General features: G+C 45.8%; 1 protein-coding gene across 3 annotated transcripts in view; it reads right to left on the reverse strand.

Annotated features, from left to right (window-relative positions):
* Window positions 1-22,591, reverse strand: part of AP2B1 (adaptor related protein complex 2 subunit beta 1) — a 99,914-nt gene extending 77,323 nt beyond the window's left edge. For all 3 annotated transcript variants that reach the window (XM_034752857.1, XM_034752856.1, XM_034752855.1), the window contains exons 1-5: window positions 22,488-22,591; window positions 17,940-17,997; window positions 13,809-13,914; window positions 11,993-12,128; window positions 9,773-10,018 (exon numbers count right to left, since the gene is read on the reverse strand). In XM_034752857.1, the coding sequence (XP_034608748.1) occupies window positions 9,773-10,018; window positions 11,993-12,128; window positions 13,809-13,914; window positions 17,940-17,976 (525 nt within the window). In that variant the 5' untranslated portion in view covers window positions 17,977-17,997; window positions 22,488-22,591. The remainder of the gene's footprint in view (window positions 1-9,772; window positions 10,019-11,992; window positions 12,129-13,808; window positions 13,915-17,939; window positions 17,998-22,487) is intronic.
* Between the last annotated feature and the right edge of the window lie 85 nt (window positions 22,592-22,676).

The following is a 22,676-nucleotide window of genomic DNA, read 5'->3' on the forward strand; positions in this document are numbered from 1 at the left end:
ACCCGACAGCTTCCTCCCATCAGCCAAATTGTGGTACATCAACCCCATATGCAGACCTCCCTTCCTCACCACACATGTATTTGGATTTTACAACCTTGCCATGAGTCACAGCTATTCAGCCTTTGTACTGCATTAGCACTGGCCAATTCGGTTTTCTACTAACAAAAATCATTCGTTATTCACTGATGTACAGAGACTAGCAAAAAGAATCTAGGCGTTAGCACAGACGGCTCCCTCTTCTACTCCCAGATCTTCTGACTTCAAGGACCCAGTAAGTTGTTACTACCTCTTATTCCTCTTAAGCATGCAGAGAACCCATACAACTCAGAACACGAGCTGAATTCTCTTCCTTCGTGTGTATCAACACGGAAAATCCCCTGAAGACAATGGGGTGACGGGGGTGGAAATAAAGACACGTTCTGAAGATAATGGGCTCGCAGAGATGCCACCAAGGCCATAGATGGAAGGTGGCTGGGTTTCACAGGTAACTTGGCCTGGTGATGGTGCATTAGGGAAGAATTCAGCTTGAGTCTCAGAACCCAGGTTGAGTTTGTAGGACTCACAGAAAAACATCTGTTCCCTCGTAAATTGACGCAATAGGGTATGAAAACGAGGCAAACATGGAACTCTGCTATGCTATTTTTAGTCACTCTACGGAGCAGAACTGCATTTTAATTGGAGACGCTCATGAACGCTTACTAAAGAGAAGAGAGGTTGCAACACTGAACTAGTGTTCAGTACTAAAAACCCGAGGGCATGAAGTAACGGGAGGAGACACGAACTCAGCACAAATCGAATGTAGGGAAGATCTCTGCAGAGAACAGTGATTCCGCAGATTAAGAGTTATCAAAGGGAGCCATAGAATCAAGGAGAGAACAATAGTGTTGGACCCAAGTAATGAAAGGATGAGTCTGGACATCCTGTTTCCCTTAATGTTTATATTGCTGAAAAGAGTCAACCAGCTCAGGGTTATGAACCCCAAGTGAATTAGCAACAGAGCAGATGGAGTTCATGTTCCCTTTAGTACAGTGCTGCCATCTTGTGGTTTAGTTATTAATTGCCAAGCCAGAGACAAAAGCCAAAACCCAAGCGATTGTGCAGATGGAAATACACCTCTACCCCGATATAACGTGACCCGATACAACACGAATTTGGATAGAACGCGGTAAAGCGGCGCTCCGGGAGGGCGGGGCTGCTCACTTCGGCGGATCAAAGCAAATTCGATATAACGCGGTTTCACCTATAACGCGGTAAGATTTTTTGGCTCCCGAGGACAGCGTTATACCGGGGTAGAGGTGTACTGAAAAGACTGGTAATCAGCCCCTCTCTTTACATGCAATTCAAAACCTAAGAAGAAAATTCAGTACCAACATCCCGTGCATACCAAGAAAGAGTTCACTAGAAGCACATCATCCTGGGCTGTTATTAACATGAACAGATAAACTTTTAAAAATATACATTGCTTGAAATCTAAACCAGTAGCTATTACGAGTGTTCAAAGAACCTCATAATCAGGGCCAGGCCGGATCAGTTACCTACTGCTGTGTCTTTGTTAACTATGTTGGCAGGTCTTGTGAAGAATAGCTATCAACTCCAGTGATTTGCCATATCAGGAAATAGCACAATTCCACGTGGTATTCTAAACAAAAATCCTGCTTCAGTAAAATGAGGTGACTGGAACAGACGAGACGCCTTTCCTGAACTGAGCTGGCTCGAAGCCACCAATGTAGGAACAGGATCCAGAAGGCTGAACAGGGTTGGGTGTAAGCATAATGTAAACAGGCAGCCCCCAGAGTGTTATATTTATTCTAATCCTGGTTGTGCTAAGCATCACAAAAGGAAATCCATGGCAAACAGGGAGCAAGGCCTGTCTTGTGTTGAAGGTCAGGGCTGGGAGGAGACCCAGGGTCTGTTCAGAGCCCTGTGCAGCAATGGGCAAACCTCAGGGTCTCTCTGTGCCTACCGGTGGAAGGAGCATAAGCACTTCCTGGCTGAGGAGCGGAGAAGCTAGTGATGAACACCACAGAAAAGCTCACGAATAAACCGACAGGACGCAGTTTTAAACCTGTTCAAAAGCATGTTGGACTAGTGCCTTGTAATGAACAAACAAAACCTTAAAATGTTTAGATGCCCGGACTACGGCACCCGAGGGGTAGCTACGTGTGTGTGCGTAAAACGATATGCAGTTACGTACATACCCACACTCCCCTCTGTCATACCCCCGAACACTACAATCTCTGAATGCCCCATGACTCTTCCATAATGAGATGTTATTCTAAGAGAAAATATCTGCTTCCAACAGGGTCACCCTGTAATTTACAGCCAATCATCATCCCAATGAGGGGGATCTTAACTGGTAGAAACACACATCCCAAGCCTTCCTCAATTACCAGGCAATCAGCAGGCCCAAGATGGAGTTATTTACTCTATGCAGCATCTAGTTGGAATGATTAACATTTGCCCATGCGGCTAGGAGGCAGCTGATTACAGATCCGCAATAAAAAGCCATCTCAATGGCTGTTTGAGTCATTCAGGAGGAGGACTTTTTTTTTTTTTTTTTTTTTTTTTTTTTTACACACACACACACCCCCCTGAAAAAAACCAACAACATTAGAAATGAGGATTTCCTACTGGAAACTAAACATTCCATCCGCAGAAAATGGCAGCTGCTCTATATTCTTGTGTCTCATCAAAAGAGGAGGCAAACTCTTTTGTCCTAATGAAAACATGAAGGAGTGCACCATTGTGCACGAGAGATAACACGCTGCAGGGAGAGATGCCGTTTTTAGCTTGTTTTGTTTAATTACAAATAGATACTCGTTTAAATGAGAACTTCCAGCCAACGTTCCTTTTCAACCGGTTAAAGCACCGGATCAAAGAGAAAGAGCTTGTTAGTAAATATTGGTTTGTACCCAAAAACAGAAATAATGTAACAAACACAACTCCTGGCTAGCAGCTTCGCTGCAACACACCCACTCAATTTCACACTGCGGGACGCAGGGATGCGCTGGACTTTTTGAATAGGAAACAGATGACTCTTCTAATCTGTATTAGATGGTCTGTGAGTACCTACATGGGGAACAAAAAATTAAAAATGGGCTCATCAATCAAGGAGACAAAAGTATGACATCTAATGGCTGGAATTTGAAGCTAGACAAATTCAGGTTGGAAAGAAGATGAAATTTTTTAATCGCGAGGGTAATTAACCGTTGGTTCAATTTACCCAGGGCTGTGATGGATTCTCCGACACTAGCAATTTTGAAATCGAGATTGGATATTTATCTAAAAGATCTGTTTGAGTTCAAACAGGAATTATTTCAGGGAAGTCCGATGCTGTGTTATACAGGAAGTCAGACGAGATGATCACAATGGTCCTTTCCGGCTTTAGAATCTATTATGCAGATTGGACACAACTCCTGAGTTTTGGAGTAAAAAGACTGTCATGAAGAGGCATGAATTTCCAACGCTCCAATGCCCAGTCATAGGAGGTTGGTAAATCAGTGTTACTGCAGTATTAATAAAAGGGTGTAACCATGGTTAAGTTCTCAAGAGTGCCCCCTAAAGATCACCCTGCCCACTCTTAGAAGACAAGCATGTACGAAGCCCGCCTAAGTACATGCAACCCCATGAAAACAATAGACAAACACAATCCCAACACCTCCCTGCCAACCCTGTACGTTACACATGCTGTTCTAAGTCAAATCAATGCATTCTTATGAATAAATCTCTCCCCGCCACTGCTGTCACTCCTCACGCCCACATTCTCTCTACTGGAGAAGCCTGAGCTGAGTCTAGCCAACAGTATTGCATGCGTCAGGCAACTCAGTCATTTCTGTGATGCTACCTTGGAGAGTCTTTGGTAAGCACGGGGGCTGCAGGGCTTCACTCACCCCCCCAGGGCTTTGCCATCCCAATGCACCCTCCTTGCAATCAGCTGGCTTATTCTGGATACTGAGGGATGGCAAGGAAGCTGTTTTCATTAGCAGTCTTTGGGCTGGTTCAAGCCATTTATCCAAATGCTCCATTGGCTGCTGTCCTCTAGTGTTTTTCCTGTTTTCATTTAATTTTGTGCAGCACTCGGGTTCAAATGTTTTAGAAGTAGTTCTGAGTAACCACCGTTTCAAGTCACTCGCAATAGCAGAAGGTTTGTTTACCGAAATGGTTTCTTCACGTCAAGGTGGTGGATGGAACAGGCTTGTTAACTCCTGGTGAAATATCAGATCCTGTAAGTGGAACTAACCAGCAGAATCTAACATCTTCACAGCCTTGTCAACATCAACTACAAGAAGGTAGGAGTTCTCCTTATGCCTTGTAAAGGACAGAGCCATTCGCACGGCAGGGACACGGTGTCTCCAAGTAAACATCAATATGCATGTGAAACTCGGGACAGAACAAAAACCAAAACATATCTTGAAAGAGATCATCTAATACCAGAGCTGGCATGTCCCCATATCTCTTGCCATGGTGAAAACCAGACCCTTTAGCTCCACTGTCTCTAAAAAGCTGCAAAATCAATAAGAACCTTTTATTTTCTAGCTAAAGCCCAGCAAGGGTCTGGCATTTTACCACCTGCCCTTGATTTTTCCACGGCTCTCAGGAAGGCCTGAACAACAGGTTGGCAATATTCTGCATGATTCGATTTGTGCATAAAAGACTGATAGAGCTGCCAGACGTACACGAGCAATGTGAAATGACAGGCTTGAATGAAGTCGATCAGACCTGTGTTCCAAAGTAGCAGAGAGCAGGGACAGGCTCATGCCATCCTACCTTCACATACATAAACGCCTCTTCTTGCTTCCTGCGAGAATTGCATTAAGAGATTATCCAACTTGCTGGATGCCTGTAGTCCCTAGAAACAACACTGAAGAAAAGGATTGCGTACACTGCGGGATTTCTCCAGCTGTCGCCCACCCCATCTTTATTCATAAATACTGATCCTGGGTCCAGGTATAGGAACAGATTCCCTCTCAGCACCCCTGCTGATGTACAGATTTACTGCATAATTTCCCCCTTTGGAGCTGTCTTGGATGAGATGGATGGATTAATCTATACCTCAGCACTCCTGATAATTCACTTAACTGTATTAAAACAAGAGCATTGACTTTTTACAGCCACTAATCTAGATACATTTACTGGCACATTGATCCACCTATCCTAGGAACAGCTGGGGAGTCTGTGAAAGGCAGTAGCAAGGAGCGGTCTCTTGCACATTGCTCTCATGATCTGACAGGCCTGGACGCCTCCTCAGAACAGGGAGAGCTCCTGCGGTCAGATTTTCCACCAGAAAAATCACAGCCCTCAGGGGAATTGGGAAGCCTAGAACTTCAAAACACTGCAGTTAGAAATGCCTTCCCATTCTTGAAGCTGCTTGGAGAGTGCCATATATTGCCACTGGCTGCAGAGCAGCTCCTGCCTGTTAGTTTCAAGATACCGCTTTAAAGGAAAACAATAATGTAAGCTGGAAGTGGCGGCTTAAGTAGACTAACCGTCACATCTGAAATGCCAAGAAAGCCTGCATCTCCAGGGCCAAGTCGCCAGCCATTCTTCCTTCAGATACAGGCATAGTGGAGGAAGGTTCTCTTCCAGGCAGTTCATTGTTTATGAAGCTTTTAGAGGAGACGTTAAGAAATGAGTTCTGGGATTTTCAAAGGAACCTAATGGAATTAAGCACTGAACTTCCCACTGAAATTCAGCGGGTAGCTAACTCCCTTAGACTGCACTGGAAATCTCAGTGGCATATGATGTACCATGCCAAGCATACCAATAGCACTCAATTTTTCATAAGTGTAGTATCCATAGCAAAAATTCCCCTTGCTGTTACTCTTGGGCCATGTACGATCTGATGGAAGTTGCCAGCAAAGCACCAGTACTCGCTGAGCACTAATGCTGTACGTTAATCTAAATTATGCTAGTTGTTACGTAAGTTACGTAATTTACATCAACGTAACTTACATCGGCTTAAAGCGGGGTCTACACCGAGCTACATCGACGGGAGAGCGTCTCCTGTTGACATAATCCACCTCTCGTTGAGGTGGATTAATTAAGTGGACGGTTCAGGTCTCTCCTATCGATGTATCGCATCTTCACCTGACCCGCTAAATCGACGTTGCTGCATCAATTGTAGCAGTGCCGATTTAGCCGCAGAGCGAAGACAAGCCCTGACAAAGACACAAGCAGAGTTAGAGAGATACTGTGACAACTATTTCCAAAGCGTGTTCTGAAATGTCTTGGTATGTACGTTCTCTTTATATATGGTGTTAGAACAAAGAGCTGTGGGTTCCAGATAAAATACAAATTAAAACAATAAAGCAAATCTGTGATACAGAGGAAAAGTCAGCACACCCAACCCTGCCTATTTTACATGAAGTTATAAGGCTACATGGCTAGCATCACAAGTCATGCTCATCCACAAGGAGTAGCACTGTTTCGGCCTTTTTCGCGATGACAATATAACTGAAAGACCCACACAAACAAGGGAAAAAACTAACTAGAAAGGGGGAGTAGTGAAACTGACACTATGCCATGTGCTGTCAAATGCACAAAGCAAACAATAGGAAACAAAACAGAATTGTTTTTCCTCTCACTTTTTTCCAGTTACAGCAATCTTAGGTGTTACCGGTAGCTATAGTAGGCAAACCCAAAGGAGAAGGAGGTGTAATTTTTAAGCTGATGTTCTCCTTTAATTGCAAAAGGCAGGAACAATGGAGGGAAAAGGAATATTTAGCAAGTTCCAGTTCTGACTTGACATAGAGCTTACTAGTAACTTTAGTTGTCATTCACTGGGTGAGAAAACCATTTCCACTTAGCTATGTCTTCAGTCCTTTATTTACCTTGCAAAAGCTATCTTGCCACCTACCCAGGGGGCGGGGGAGAAGGAAGCCAGACTCATTGGTCTACCCTTCCAGCAATGAATTTCATAAGAGGCTCTTCTCTTCATGCCATATTCAAGACCTTCTCCTTGAACCTTTTCCTGATGGACATCTACACTATGACACCAGCTGCCTAGAGCTAAACTCCTAGACAGAGATCATACCCTGACTTCGCTGTGGTAGCCCCTTGAGTGCAGGAACTCCCTCTCCCTAAATATCCAGCTAGCCTGTCCCTTTGCACTTCTAAATAAAGACTGAAGAGGGTTTACGGGCTTAACCACTGTTGGCTTCTGTATATGACTCCACTACCTCTAAATGCCCCTCATTCAGCTTTTTCATTTATTACCTGCTGTGGTCTTTCTTAATGTACTGCCCATGTTTTAACCGTTAAAGACAATACTTCTTTACAATGAAAAGCAAGTGCTGAAACTTGTAGCTCCTCCTAAGATTAGAGAGAATTCTTCACTCTGCGTAAAGCAACTGCGGTAAGTGGTTTGGACAGGCCTAGAGACAAGAACTCACTGCCACACAAACAAGATCTCTCTCCTGACTGGTAGATATCGGCACCTGCACAGCAAAGCTAGAGGCCCCCAAACCACTCACATGGTGGTTGTATCTGAAATCATGGAAGCTCCAGAATCCCAAGGTCTCTTCTTGCCGTTGCATCAGACCGAGCAATTAGGGATGTGGGATCGTATAAACTATGGGTACGTCTACACTTATTCCTGGTTCGGCGGCAGGCAATCGATCTTCTGGGAACGATTTATCGTGTCTTGTCTAGACGCAATAAATCAATCCCGGAAGTGCTCGCCGTCGACGCTGGTACTCCAGCTCGGCGAGAGGAGTACGCGGCATCGACGGGGGAGCCCGCCTGCCGCGTCTGGACCTGCGGTAAGTTCGGACTAAGGTACTTTGAATTCAGCTACGTTAATAACGTAGCTGAATTTGTGTACCTTAGTCCGAAGTGGGGGGTTAGTGTGGACCAGGCCTTTATGGTACATTTTTAACTCTTATTGAAGAATATGCAAGATATGAACCCTGAGCCTTTTGCACCCATCAAAGAGCAACAGAATGGTGCTGAAGAACTCCGACCCAGGAGAGCAATAAATGAGCGCAGGGCCCTCAGAAAGGGGCTCAAATCACCTGAGCTAAGCACTTTCATAAAGACTAGAGGAAACTCTGGGGGCAAATCTAATCGGATTGAGACTCCTTCCACCACTGTCAAATCAAGAGCAAAGCAAGCCTGGGGAGAATGGCAGGAGATTGCCAACAGTGTTACAATTCCATGGGCAAGTCTCTTAATTGATGTCAGTCTGCTCTCTGTCTCTGTACTGCATACAAGTACAAAGAGAAGCAAGACTTCCGCGACAGCAACACCCACAAGTGCACAAATTTTATTTGTCCTGGGAAAAGGGAGCAACCTCATGGCATCTCACTTGCACCTGTGCAAGAGCAGAGCACTGGCTCTGAATTTCCTTAGAAAGTCTGAGTTTGTTTTCATTTAGTACAGACGTCCCCACAAAGGTGCTCAATGCCTGGTTTGAAGAGCCACTGTCTGGATGGGAAATCTCCTCCTCTCCTGCCCCCCATCTTTAGATATTAAAATGACTAAAAATGAGGAATAACTCAGTGATGGTGCTGGGAGTGCTCCAGGACCGCCTGCGGCCCTGCATCAGGCAGTGCCGTTCTCATGGCTGAGGAGAGCCGGACATGACTCATTTAGGAGTCAGTGAGTACAGCTCCTGACCTGGCTGGAAGAGGCACGGACACGACCGTGCTCCTCTCTTTTGCAGGAGCTGAGCAGCACAGCATTCCCAGCTCAGAGCCCAAGCTGCGATTCCTCCCGGGGGGTCCCCCCACTTGACCGATTGGATGGCTGGGGATAATTGTGTAACAGTTAAATGACCTCTGGTGCCAATGAAGAGATCTTCGTGGTTTACCAAGAGAGAGCACGCACGGGAACATCTAGCGCTTGGTAGAACACAGATGGTAACCTCTGACATATCATTCTCAGGGATCAACCCTGAATTAAACAAGCTACTATCGGAAATGAAGGGAAGACAAAAACAAGCCTACAAGCAGAGCTCCACACTTCTGTTATTGCCAGCACAACCCGCAGTCTCCGAAAGAAACAGGAGATGCCTTTGGAGAGGACAGTGGCAGCATTTCACCATCTGCCTAGTAGGGCTGGGCAATTACAGGATGAGATTGAATTTCACAGTTCTCCAATTTATCTGTGTTCATTATCTGAGACAGGAGAACTGGGCTGGGGAGTAATTCTCGAGTCTCAGCCAGGGAGAAAGAATCAAGAGATAGCTGACTCACTGGCTGATTTCAATGCCAGCCCCACTGAGGCACCAGACGCCATTTCATAACCACCGCAGTGCAAAGGATGACCGGGCAAGCCAGAAAGCTGATCAATATTTCTTTTCAAATCAGTAAATCTATTAAAGAAAAATACTGCAATATGCTTCCAATCCTGCCTCTTGACTCCCGTCATGCACAAGTGCTGATTCACAGCAAAATTGTATTTTCATTGCCCTCTACCCTTCAAAAATTCAAACAAACAAGCTGACATTCCTTTTACTCCAGCGTGGCTCTATAATGCTAAATTGGTTTGGAAATGGAGGCAGATGTACACACCAAGAAAAGGTCTGGCGCAAACTGAAATTTTACTTCTATAAAGGTTTCCAGTGGAAGAGTCACGTGGTGGAGAAATCTACAAAGACATAGAGAACGTGAGTGTGTTGGAGGAACAAGCCACTCCCCGCTCTTGATGGGGGCTGAATGTTCCCCAGTAGACACATCCATAAGGAAGTGGGACACTGAGTGCATTTAGGACCTCTCAGGATTCCTGATTACCTGCCCTGTTACAAGTATGAAGTGCATTTGAGGTACGTTACCATTGGATTGGAGTCTGCAATCAGGTCACGTAGGGAATCCAGGAATCCCTGATCCTCCACCATTTGGGCATTGATGTCATGCAGCTTCGCCACGCAGACGGCTGCCGTCTTCCGCACATAAGGGTCTTCATCCTTCAGACACTTCCGGAGCGGCTCGCACAAATACTCAGTGATCTTATCCACACGGATGCATCCCATAGTACGGACTGCCAGAGCACGGATCAGCGGATTGGGATCCTCACAGTCCTGCAGAGGGAAGCAACAGCAACAAGTGAGTTTGTAAAACAAGCCACGGATGGTTTTCACCAGAGCTGCTGAAAGCTGGGATCAGGATATTCTGAGTTTACCCTGCCTAGACAATGGGTCTTCCCACTAGAGAAAGGCAATTTTCTGGTCCAGGACAAAAGGCTGGGAAAGCTTACTGGTTCTGAAAACTTTCCTTACTGGTTCTCAGTGGTTTCTAGCCCTGGTAGCTTGCAGATAATGAAGTCATGTTCTCAATGCCATTTGTTTTTCCTCACCCAAAGCTTCAGGTGGCATGACTTGATCACCCAATCTCAAGGACAGTAAGCTAGAGAGGAATGCTTTTGTTATGTGAAAGCCGGGAATTCTAACCCTGGTGGTTTGAGGTAGTGACTGCTAAAAATCGGGTGAGAATTCAAGTGGATGGAAGATGGCAATTAACATAACGGGACTTTCTTCCAAGCCAATTTCTCATAGACCTCCAGAAGTAGAAATAAATGTCTTACATAGTGTCACCATGAAACTGGGGTTCACAGCCATGGTAGTTGGCAATGCATCAGACCTTAGCTATCCTAGATCTCTCAGCCTTTTGTGTGTGGGAGGGTGGGGTGCAGAACTGGACACAGTAGATCTCGCACCTCAAGACCAATGTAATTTTAACCCGATTTTAGAAATTCAGCCTCTGTTTCTGCCAATTACCAGCAGGATTCATCTATATTGTTAACAAAGTGCTTCAAAATTCGGTAGACAAAAGACCGAAGCATGAAAGCCCCCAACAACATGAGGCCCGCTTACCTTGCACTATTTAATCTCTTATGATGGAAAAAGACCTGAAAGGGACTGATTTTCAGATGTATACATGGAAGTGATTCTCTGACAGATGCGTTCAACTCCTGGAAGTCAGGAACTGTAACTCAGATGGTGACTTAGCCTGAACTGTTCCAAACTATGCTACCGCCCATCAAAACTCCCCCTCGCCCCCCATAACACATTAGAGGGGAAATTTAAAAGGCGGTCAGAAAGTGCTACATCACTCACTAATAAGATATAGTGGATAACTACATTCTGTCCCATGAGTCTGCTCAAGTAGGGAGCTGCACCTTCACAGCTGACCTTGGAAAGCAGGTGTCCCTTCTGAACTTGGTCCCCCCACGCCGCAACAGCAAGCTCACACCCTCCTGCCACACCAAAAGCTTAGAAACATGCTCTGACTTATTTACTGGTACTCTTTGGATGTTGGCAGGTCAATTCAAGTCTATTTAGAGCATTAAGCCACAGTATACCTAGGAAATAAGTTCTTTTAGTCAAGTGTGTTAGAAGATGTAGATATAAATGACATGGTAAAAATATGTGACATAATGAACAGTACAAAAAAAGGTGGATCAGACTCTGTTATTTACTCTGATGACACAAGAAAACAAGGGATCAATGAAATTGAAAGGTAGGTAATTTAAAACTGATACAAGGAAATACTGTTCTAAATAATGTACAGTTAACCTGGGGAACTCATTGCTGCAAGGTACTGAGGCAAAGATGTTAGTGGGATTCAAAAGAGGACTAGACATTTCTATGGATAACCAGAAAGTCCAGAGTTATAATAAAGGCTAAAACAGGAACAAGAATTCTGGAAGGAACATAAACCCTCCTGCCTCAGGACATAAGCCACCCTCTAACTGATGGGGGGTCCATAAAACTTACTCTGGGTGCTCCTATCAGAACCTACTGCCAGGCTTGTGCAGCTTCCTCTGTAGCACTTGCCACTGTCGGATATGGGCTACTGGACTGAAGGGACCTTGGGTCTGAGACAGCAAAGCAATTCTCAATTTCCTGCACCCCCACCGGAGTCCCACACGAGCCCAAAGACTGGGGAGGACAAGTATGTAGATTACCTGCAGCCTAGAAGAAGCACGTGCCCAACAAAGCACATTGACAAGAACTGTAGGAGGCTGTTTTCTGATGAACCCTGGGCCAAATTACCTTCACAAAGCTGTTGACAGCCATAATGGCCATATCCGGTTGACTCTTGGCATAGTTCATTAGGTACAGGTACACCAGCTTCTTCAGCTCCAGGTTGTCGGTCTGCATGCAGTTCACCACGTCTGGAAACAGTGAGCTGGATAAAAGGAGAGTGGAGGGAGGGGAAAGCAAAGAAGTCAGATGAACTGTCGCACAAAGGGTAAATGACCCGATTGACTGCATGACAGTGGAATCAACGGAGGCTAGGGAAAGTCTGGAGTTCTGTTCAAATCAGAGGGCACTTTCCGCCCCAAACATAGTTTGGAGACGATTTTATAATAGTTTAATCTCCTCCTGTGTTTTCATATAAACCAGTGCCTAGAGCAGGTAAAATAAAATGCTCTTATAGAAGATGTATCTGATTATGAAGTTGACTGAACAATGTTAACATCACGTCTAGTTCTGGGGTTCACCTAAAACAACAGGGTATGGAGCAACACTTCACAATGTTTAGGAGGGGACAGGAGAACTGATTTAGACTGAAACTGTAAACCAAATTTCAGCCCAGTATAATCTAAAACAATTAAGAGATTTAACCACAGCTCATATAAATACCAAGTAGCAATCTGTAAGCAGCATTTCAGAGGAAGGTTATATTGGATTACTGCATCTCTCAGGTGAGTTATGCAGATCTCAAAGCTAATGGGTCATGGACCTTGGGGTACTTGAAAGGTGCTGTCTCTTCAGTTCATCATCTCCTCTGTCCTGCAGTGAAGTCATAATGCTAATTTGCAACCTTACATTCATTTCCCTGGCAGCAGACCATGAACCCAGGATTATGACGACTTTACTGCAGGATACAGGAGAATCTGGAAGCCTTGACTGAAGCAAGTTGCTGCAAAGACAACACAAGAATATTTATAGCTATTTGCCTTTTGTATAAACATTCCTCTTTAGGAGTTTGATGCTGTGTCAAAGGCCCAGTTTGATGACTGTTAGTTCAAATCATAACTTTGTTTGATAACGACTGGCATACAATCATCTGAAAACAATACCTCTGAGTTGCCTTTTTAAACTAAAAACAAAACTCCCATTTGGGCTAACAAGTGGATTAAAAAAATGTCAGCCCAAATAGGACACCTAACATAGCTATAACTACGAACTGGTTTTGTTTAACAAGCCTTTGGCTAAACCGGCACTGGAGAATACTATTCTGTGCAGTAATTTATTGCCCATGTAAGTGAAGAGCTAGAACTGGTTTGAACCAAGCAAAGTGCTAGCAAGCTTCTTCCCGTCCACCACCACCACCACCTTCCAGCAATCAAATAAAGCACTTGATCCTGGCCTATAATGCCTCTACTCTTCCAGCCCTGGAGTTCCCTAAAGAAGAGACTGCCCATTCATTCCCAGTTTAGGACAGTATGATGGACAAATATCCATAGAAATTAAGAGGAGACCAGCAGGATAGAGTATTGGACTGGGACTCAGAAGACCAGGGTATTATTCCTAGCTCTGCCACTGGCCTGCTGAGTAACCTTGGGCAAGTCACTTTCCCACTCTGTGCCTCGGTTTCCCCATCTGCAACATGGGCATGATCCTGCCCTCTTTCATAAAGTGCTTTGAGACCTACTGGTGAAGAGTGCTATATAAGAGCTAAATGCATTTCACTTGTAACTGGGTCAGAATTAGAAACAAGGTTTCCAGATGTTCAGAATCCATCAAACCTCCCAAATGACTGTGTGAATTCAAATGCTGTCACGGTGTCTCAGGACAGAAAGGCTCCCACACAGGAGATGATGAAGTCAGAGACCACATGGGAGAGGGAAAAAGCCTTTACCTGACATCCTTCCCCACAGTCATGGCAGCAATAACCTTCTTCACCGCTTCTTTCCTCTTCTCTTTCTTCTCATTGTTGAGTTCAGCCTTCAGTTCAAAGATCTCTCCTGCAAGGACACAGAACAGTCTGAATTTCATGAAACCAGTGGATCTAGCTTTAGAGTTACCTGGAAAGTGACTTGTGCTCCCATCAATGCTGAAATGCTGCTTCCATCATCTTTGGGCTAGTGGATGATTCATGAGGTTATAGGAGGCCCCAGAAGAACTGCAGCATGAGCTGCACTGGGGAAAATAGAAAACCACCAAATGGGAGGCCCAAATTTGATAACCTGGGACAGAAGAGACCAGAAGAGAGTCAGAGTGATTAGCCTCTGGAGCAGAGCTTGGGGAGGAAGCGACCCAACATTGCTCAGCCCCATTCACCAGTTAAACAGCAGTGCTGATGAGCTCCTAAGCTTGGTAACAGTGAGCTTAAGAATGTCTGGGGGTTGTTGTTCAGCCAAGAGAAACAAGGTGATCTTCTGCGCTCTAGCAATGGTGTGGAGGACACGGCCGCAAAGAAAAATGCTAATAAAAGCCACAATGTATGTCAGAATCTTACCACTTTCCAGGGCACTAAACCACATTGCTAAATTAGCCGCTGAGAAAGAGCACAAAGAAACTATCATATAACAGGGATCAAAAAGATCGAGGGTGCAGAGAGGGGAGACACTGGACTAGAACGTGTAAGAAATTGTGGCTCAGTTTAGCTAAGAATTCTGCCCTGACTTTCCTAGCTTCATTCTTGTCACTGTTTGCTTCCTGCAAGCACAAGTGAGGGAACAGTGGGATGACACAGATCACTGTGCAATACAAGCACGGCAGGACCACCAGCGTCAAAAGTAGGGAAGGATGATTTTAGTCAAACAAAACAAAAAAAAAAAACAAAGAACAGGTGAGGCAAAAAGATACAACAAGCAAAAGACACTCAAGGAAGAGTCATGCCTGGATTCAGAAACCACCTATAAAATAACTGAAGAGATCCTTCCTGAGATTAATTCTTCCAGCTATACCCTTGTGCAAAATCAGTTGAGGCCTTAACTCTGCTCAGACAGCAGCTGTAGGACACGCCTGGTTTGGAAAGGAAGCAAACCCTTTCCTTCACTGGCAGCTGATTTTCCCAGGAGTACAGAGAAGGCATCACTATCATCAGAAACCACAAGTCACCTAACAAGGACACATAGCATAGCAGGAGTCAAGGGTAACATCAGGGGTGAGCTTTTGTGGAGGATCAAAGCACCCCTGGCAGTGCTACACTCTAGCCCAAACCTTGGCTCCACATAGACCAATGCAGACAAACTACTGTAGGATTCTCCTTGAGAGCCCATGATTGCAATATAGAAGGGCTGAATGGTATGAGAGGTGCCTGTTTCCCAGATGTTTGTGTGAGTCTAAAAATATCTGGCAGGGCCAAAAACGTTTTTGGGGGTGGAGGGTGGCCTTTGGCGTAGGAACAAGGACATGGATTTCCAATCTGAAAGCATGATAGCAAACAGCTATGAGAACAAAGCTGCATTTTCCGTCCCTGCAGATTTTCTGGTTTCTCTTGATCGCTGCTCAAACAGGAAAAGGAACGGTCGAGCCAGGAGTCTGTATGTGACAACAGGCCCTTTGGGGCGGAAAGTTGTGCTGTTGATTCCACCATGCCAGACTGCAGGTGGAGGAAATGAAGGCAATTACCTAAACCGCAAACAAAATATGGCAAGGGATTTGAAAACTATACAGAACACTTTGAGGAAACTGATTCGTTAGCATCAGGCACTATTGCTGATCTTGTTTAAAAGCCAGGAATGCGATATGGGCCAGAGAAACCTGCTTGGCATTTCATACCAACTCATTTAAACGAAGACTGTAATCAATATCCTTAAAGATGTTTTATTCCAAATGGCATTTTTAGGACAAGTCTAGCAGGCAGGCACGTCTGGGAAAAAGGCAAAGCAGCCTCGCATGCGGAGAGGTACATAAATCCTACTTTTCTCCTTAAACATTAGTTCAGTTCATGAAGCCTAGCAAGTGCCGTTTGACTCAGTGCCAAGAGCTTTGATCAGGCAAGACCAGGAAGTCGAAAAGGAATGAACTGCAAAGAGGATAGTCATAAACTATATGCCCTCTCACTTCCTCCGACGATGGGCCATTATGTTAGCAAGCCACCGTTTCCATAGGAAACAGCAGCAGCAGAATTGGCTTGTAGAAAGATGCATTAAAGGTGCCGAGTTGTTATAAATGACTTCTATAACGCTGTAAATTCACACGGTGTTTAACAGAGCAAGGTACGTTCCCTGCCCTAGTGCCAATGACTCAAGCAGACCATTGGAAAGGAGCAGAAGTTACTGTTCTGAAGAACAATGTTGTGGCTGCTTCCATTCCCAGCCATCTGAGAAAGACATCCAGCTCATAACTCTTATTGAGAGCACATCTGAGAGTCCGACTGAGCCAGTATGCAGCACCAGCATTTTCCTTGTGTCTGCATCGGTTTCTGTGGGATGTACATGTCTGTTTTTTTTAAAAAGGTTATGGCAATCTTATAACCATTCCAGTGAGATCCAATTTCTTGCTACCTGGCTGAATCTACAGCTAGGGCTGTCATTTCTCTCTAAGGGCTCATCTACATGGGGACACTCAGGAAAGTTGCTCCAAATTAACTTCAAAAGTGGATTAGTTAAATCATATTAAATCCCTGTGTGGACACACTTATTCAAAATTAAAGTGGCCTTAAAATTCAGTTTAGATGAATTTACTGTGAATTAAGCTAACACCAAATTAAGGCCACTTTAATTCTGAGTAAGAACATCCACACAGGGATTTACTGCCGTTTAACTAAACCACTTTAAATTCACACCTTTCGTTAATCTGAATTCAATTTCTTGAGTGTCCCTGTGCAGACAAGCTCTTAAAAAGACTTAAATTCATTTTGTTTCAATAAGGTGCTCACTCTGAAGCATAATGACAACACAAATGGCAATGCGGACCATTCAACAGAAACATTTAGACATTCTGACACAGTGGAAGGTGCTAGAGACAAAAATCAACATTTTCCCCCAACCCAGACTCAGCCACAACAAAAGGCAGAATCAGTTCAGCAGCACTAACGTCCCTAGAAAAGGCAGAGTTTGGAGGGCTTGGAGTTAATGGTTTGTATTTACTGCTAGTCCTTTAGGCCAGAGTTTAAGAGTAAGGGTAGGTCTTCACTACCCGCCGGATCTATTGGGGGTCAATTTATCAATTCACGTAGCTGAAGTTGCATATCTTAGGTCGACCCCCCCCCCGCTAGTGTAGACCTGGGCTAAGACAAATGACTCCACAGTGGTGGAGTAAGGGAACGCCTCCCTGAAGTGTGCATCATGACTACTTTATACCCAGGAGCCATGCTATTTCAGAAACACTACCTCTTTCAACAAGGTGTTCTGGATGATCACTAGGGCTAAGTGACACTCATGGTTACAGTAAAGTCATGTGGAGCACAGGGGTGAGGAGTTTGGTTGGGGGAGGGATGAACTGACTATCTGGCTCTTCTGGCAGATTTCTCCATGGATTTTGAGAAGGCAGCAGAAGAGGACCCACAACTTTTTTAAAAAGTCTGTTGTGAGCTCATAACAAGCCTTCCAAATGGCTAAAAATGTGCACGTATAATCACCCAGACCCTTCAAGCCTATTCTTCCCCACCACCCAACCCAAGCACACGTCTAGTTGTCTGACTGGACAACTGTCCATGGTCCTGAACCCTTCACTCCAGCCCTAAACCTCCAAACAACTGTACATTTCAAATCTCCAAGTTTTGCTCCCAGATGCTCCGGAAAATCAGGGAGTCAGGAAAGGTAATTTGAGTCACTGAGTTTGCGCATTGCAAAACTATTCAGTACTTCAGTCCTGCCTTTTGATGCTACTAGAGGAAAAGGGGGAAGGAGGGGCTCAGTGACTGTTTCATGGCCTACTTTTGAAGAACTTCTCCCTGGATGATTGAGAGGAGAAATGGGGACAAAGCTAACAGGAGAGCACAAATTCCTCCAAGTGGAGTTCCAAAAAGCCACTTTAAAATGATAGCCACCCAGCATCTCCAGGAACCTGCAATATTTTGTAAGAGTTTAAAGCTAACCTTTTTTATTGGTTGTGAAATACTTGGAGTCCGTCATGGTTCCAATTCCTTAGCACACCTGCAAGAACAATGAACATGTGACTAGAAGTTGCAGCTGCTGTCGACCACTATGCAAACTACACACGCAGAGAAACAAGGCTTAGCAGGAACAACGTAAGGGAAAAAGCAAGGGTTCTGAACATACCTTTGGGCCGCACCAACTAGTGAGGTAACTTAGCAAATACTTTTTTTTAAATCAAGGAAGTTTCAACTGAAGTTTGCTGGCAAAACACGGCAGTTTGTTTTTGATAGGGCAGAAAAGGGGTTCAACAATCTCCCACCCTGTTCTTTCAGTCCTCCCTGGGGGGGATATTTTTAATTATACTGAGGGAGAGGACCTTTATGTGTTCTCCAGATATTTCATTCACCTCCTCCCCTCAAAAGTGAGGTTATATTTAAGAAGTGTTCATTTATGGAAACAGATTCACGTTTCAGAACAACCCATTTCAGACAATGGAGGGACATAAGTAAGGAAAGGGTAGTCACCCCCTAACTGGTGTGGTGCATTTTGGGGTTGCATCACAGAAGTAACTGCAAAACAGACCGCTCCCCACATGCATCAAAAAAACGTTTTTCCTCATACAGAAAGCATCACTTTTAAAAAAGGTGTTTTACAAGAAACTTATGGAAGCTTGAAGCTGAAATCTTTTCCATCGCACTGCCACGCCACCTGGACGCTGGCCTGTTACTGTAGGGCTGCACTGCAAACGCTGGTTTGCTGTTATAGGTACGTTGGTCATGAGGACTGGGTTGCATGGGGACACGTTGGTCTGTTACTATAAGACTCCAGTCAGAATGGCTTCCCGACTACTTGCACTTCTTTGTTTCACAAAACGGAGTGGATTACCAACACCACGTACTAATTATAGGGACGTCACAAACATATCAGAAAGAATGTAGAATCCTTTTTTTTTTTTTTTTATGTGATTGGTGACGGCCAGGGAGGAAAGAGACTCTCCCAAAAACTTTTAAACAGTACCTGGGGAAAAGACAAGCACGGGAGAAAGAAGTCTTATTTCTTTTGATTATGAAATGAGTATCACAGCCGAAAACCTGAAATACAACTTGCCCCTATAATTATCCAATCAACTCCATTCCTCATTTTTCTCCCTCTCCTTTCCTGTTTTTGTCTGATCTCCTTTCTTGTCTTATGTGCATTTCTGTCTTCTCCATTTCTCTTGCTCTCCCCGTCTCCACTCATTGGTGCTTATATATATAGATAGATAGATATCCTATCTCCTAGAACTGGAAGGGACCTTGAAAGATCATCAAGTCCAGCCCCCTGCCTTCACTAGCAGGACCAAGTACTGATTTTGCCCCAGATCCCTAAGTGGCCCCCTCAAGGATTGAACTCACAACGCTGGGTTTAGTAGGCCAATGCTCAAACCACTGAGCTATCCCTCCCCCCTAAGCTATCCCTCCCTCTCTCTCTCCGGCCCCTATTTCACTCTTTCCCTTCCTTCTTTCCTGGGATAGGGACACCTCTGTTCTTCCTAATGACTCTTCCTCGGCTGAAAAGCTGATGTGGATCCCCTCGTAACAGACTGAGCCTGCGCCTCCTCCTGTCAGCCTGAAGTGTCGGCGACAAAACAAGCAAGACAGCTTTTCCCCACAGGCTGATTCTGCTGCCTCCACAGAGCTCCCAGGCCCTGCTGGCCCAAGGGAACCAATTTGGGTTTGAACTCTTTCTGTCCCAAAAGAATAGCAGACCAGCACCACTTCCCGTCTGTGCTGCTCATCCCCCACCACTCTAAACACATCCTTTTGGAGCTTCTGGTCCCATCATACCTCCTTCCCTCATATTATGTTTATCTTTTCTCCTTTGCCTCCAGATGATGCTAATGCTGCTGTTTCTCTTGCTTCAGCAGTAAAGTTACTATGAGTAGTAGCAGCAGAGGTAATGAGATAATCCCGGTCACTTTCAGTTTTCTCCATAGGGGAGACTCTAGGCACAGCTGTAATCCTGTCCAGCTGCCAAGGAGCGGGAAACAGCAAATGTTAGTCTCTATATGCCCTCATCCTTATCAGATCTTGCCTGTGGTGCTCTTGCAGGTGTACCTACCCTCAGCCCAGCAGCTGCAGCAGGGTGACCTTGATCAGGATTGTTCACTCTGGTTCTGGTACTGCTTTACCACTGGGGTAGCTTTGTGTTTGGGAGCAGCAACACAAGAGGTAATTTTGAAAACAGAGACAGGGAAGGATACTCAAAAAAAGGGGGGGGGGGAGGAGGGGATATAGCATCACTTTGAATTTAAACTCCCGAAGCTCACCAGTCTTGGCAGCAATCCCCATAGCTTTCCAAGAGAGGAAGTTGCTACAAGTCTCATTTCATAATTAAAAACACAGCCTACTTGCAGCTACAATGTTATTGCTGACACACTGCTTAGGATTTTAGCCTAGTTTGAAAGAGGACTTAAATGTCTTTCGTTTACTAAAGTAATGGGCACATTACCAGTTTTATGAGAATTAATGTCGTTCTCGCTATGCTTTAGTTTTCTTACACACAGGATCTATCGCCCTGGCCAGACCCTGCACAGATTTAGTCTGGTATTCTAACCAATACCTGGTTATTTAAGGAAAGGCGAGAAACCCAATAATACGCATTTAACTAATTGTGCAGTGCTACACAGAGGAGGAAAATTCCTTGCTAAATTTCACAGGTGACCTTTATGCCCTGAAGCCTGAGATTTCATTACCCTTATTATTTTAGCTTGCTCAGTTACAAATGTCATTAGCAGTCATAAAATTACTCAGCTCTTATTTAAATCTAGTCACAGTACATGTCTTAATGACCTCCTGATTTGGCAGATACAAATAACATTTAAGACTATTATTTTAATAAGTACCACAGCTACAATATTCCAAATACAATACAAGGCTGCCTTTCCCCAGGGTGCAGGAGTATTTTGCTTCATTCTATGTTTGAGCTCACTTCTCACATGCTGTCAAGGGCAATTTCCCAGTGGTACTCAGTATAATCTGGTTTACTAAGCAAACACATTACAGGGCACAGCTAGTCTCAAGTGAAACCCAAGAAACAAAGAGACATGAGAGCAGTGATTCACAAATGACAATGGTTTCAAATAACTGTCAAGGAAATGCCAGCTTCTTCTGCACAATTCAAAATAGGAGGAAAACTGAAACATGTTTAAAGATGGAAAACAGCCATTTTTATTAGCAAGAACTGAGGGATGTTTAAAGATGACCGAAGCTGTAAAGTAATGATAGGCTCATCTTTGCTGTCCTGGAGCCCAGTGTCTAACTAGCTAAACTCAGAACAAGTAAATTGGGAATGGTTTTGAGGTTTGCAACAAAAGGCCTACCTACGTTCACTCCCAGATAAGAACAAGAACATGACAAGAAAATACCTAGTGGGCTTTAGTCTCGTCTAGCAGCCCTGCTGGCTCACCAACATGTTGTTCTTTAAGTGTTCGAAATTCAAATTTAGATTGAACCAGATGTGTCTAACTCAGTGACTAGAGCAGGAATAAAGGAATCACAACATCCAGAGACAAACAGCCTCACACAATAGCCTCAAAGAAAGAAGGGTCTTGTAACTGACAAATACGAATCCTGACCACCCAAAACTCTGTTAACAGGAACCTACAGGCCCTACCTAGTTTTGTGCCCGGCCCTGGGTAATCTCAGGGGTGAAGACACTAAAATCTAAAAGGGAAAAGTCTCAGACTGAGACAATCTGAGTGGATGATTAACCTGGGAACTCTAGAATGGGAACAGTCCCAGTTGGTACACAGAAGTGGACCCGCTCTGGATCCATGGGTGGGTCCCCAATCTCCCTAGGAAACAGCCCCGGTTTAGCCAGACTAAGCGCTGAGCCAGCCCACCCAGCTGTGTGCGCTTCATCCACCCAGTAACAGCGCCTGGGTGGCGAGGGATGGTCCCAGAGGGGCTGGGCATAGGCGGCGAGTTATAGGGGCCTGCGGTGCTCCCGCTCCACCAATATTTAGGAACGTGGGTCCGGCTCCACCAATGTTTGGGCTTAACGCGCTTTGGGGGGGGGGCACGCTTCAGGGGGACGTGGGGTGTTAGCGGGGGGGCTGCCGTTGGCAGCAGCGAGTGACCCAGACCCAGCCCGCTCCCTCCCCGCCCCCGGGAGCCGGCGCCAGCCCCCCTTAGCCCCCCAGGCCGCCCTGGACCCCGCGTCCCCCCGAAGCGCGGGGCCCGGTCCGTCCTATGGCCGCTCTGGGGGCAGCCCAGGGGCCCGGCGAAGGGGGGCGAGAGGCCGCAGCCGCCCATCGCTCCGCCCGGCGCTGGGAACAAAGGGCAGCGGGACCCGCCGGGGGCAGCTCCCGTTCCGGCGCCCCAGGGCCCTGCCCCAGCCCCAGCCGCGCCCCAGGGCGCCTCTTCCCCTCCGGAGCCCCCCCCCGGGCCGCCTCAGAGCCCCCCCCGGCCCCGCCCCGAGCCCCCCGGCCTGGGCCCGGACCCCCGCGCCGCGCCCCCCCCCGGCCGGGCCCGCTCCATGGGGCGGGCGGGGCCGCACACACTCACCGGGACGGCGGGGCGTCGGGCACAGGGCGGGGCGGGGACACACACACACCGCTGCGGAGGCGGCGGCTGGGGACGGGAACCGGAAGCGGGGCGGCTCGGAAGACTGAGGGCGATAGAGGTTTCCCCCTCCCGCCGCCTAGAGCGTCCGCGCCGCCGCGGCCATAGAGACACGGCTGGGGGCAGAGCGTC

Source organism: Trachemys scripta, chromosome 18 (assembly GCF_013100865.1).
Source record: "Trachemys scripta elegans isolate TJP31775 chromosome 18, CAS_Tse_1.0, whole genome shotgun sequence".
In the NCBI taxonomy this organism is placed as follows: Eukaryota; Metazoa; Chordata; order Testudines; family Emydidae; genus Trachemys; species Trachemys scripta.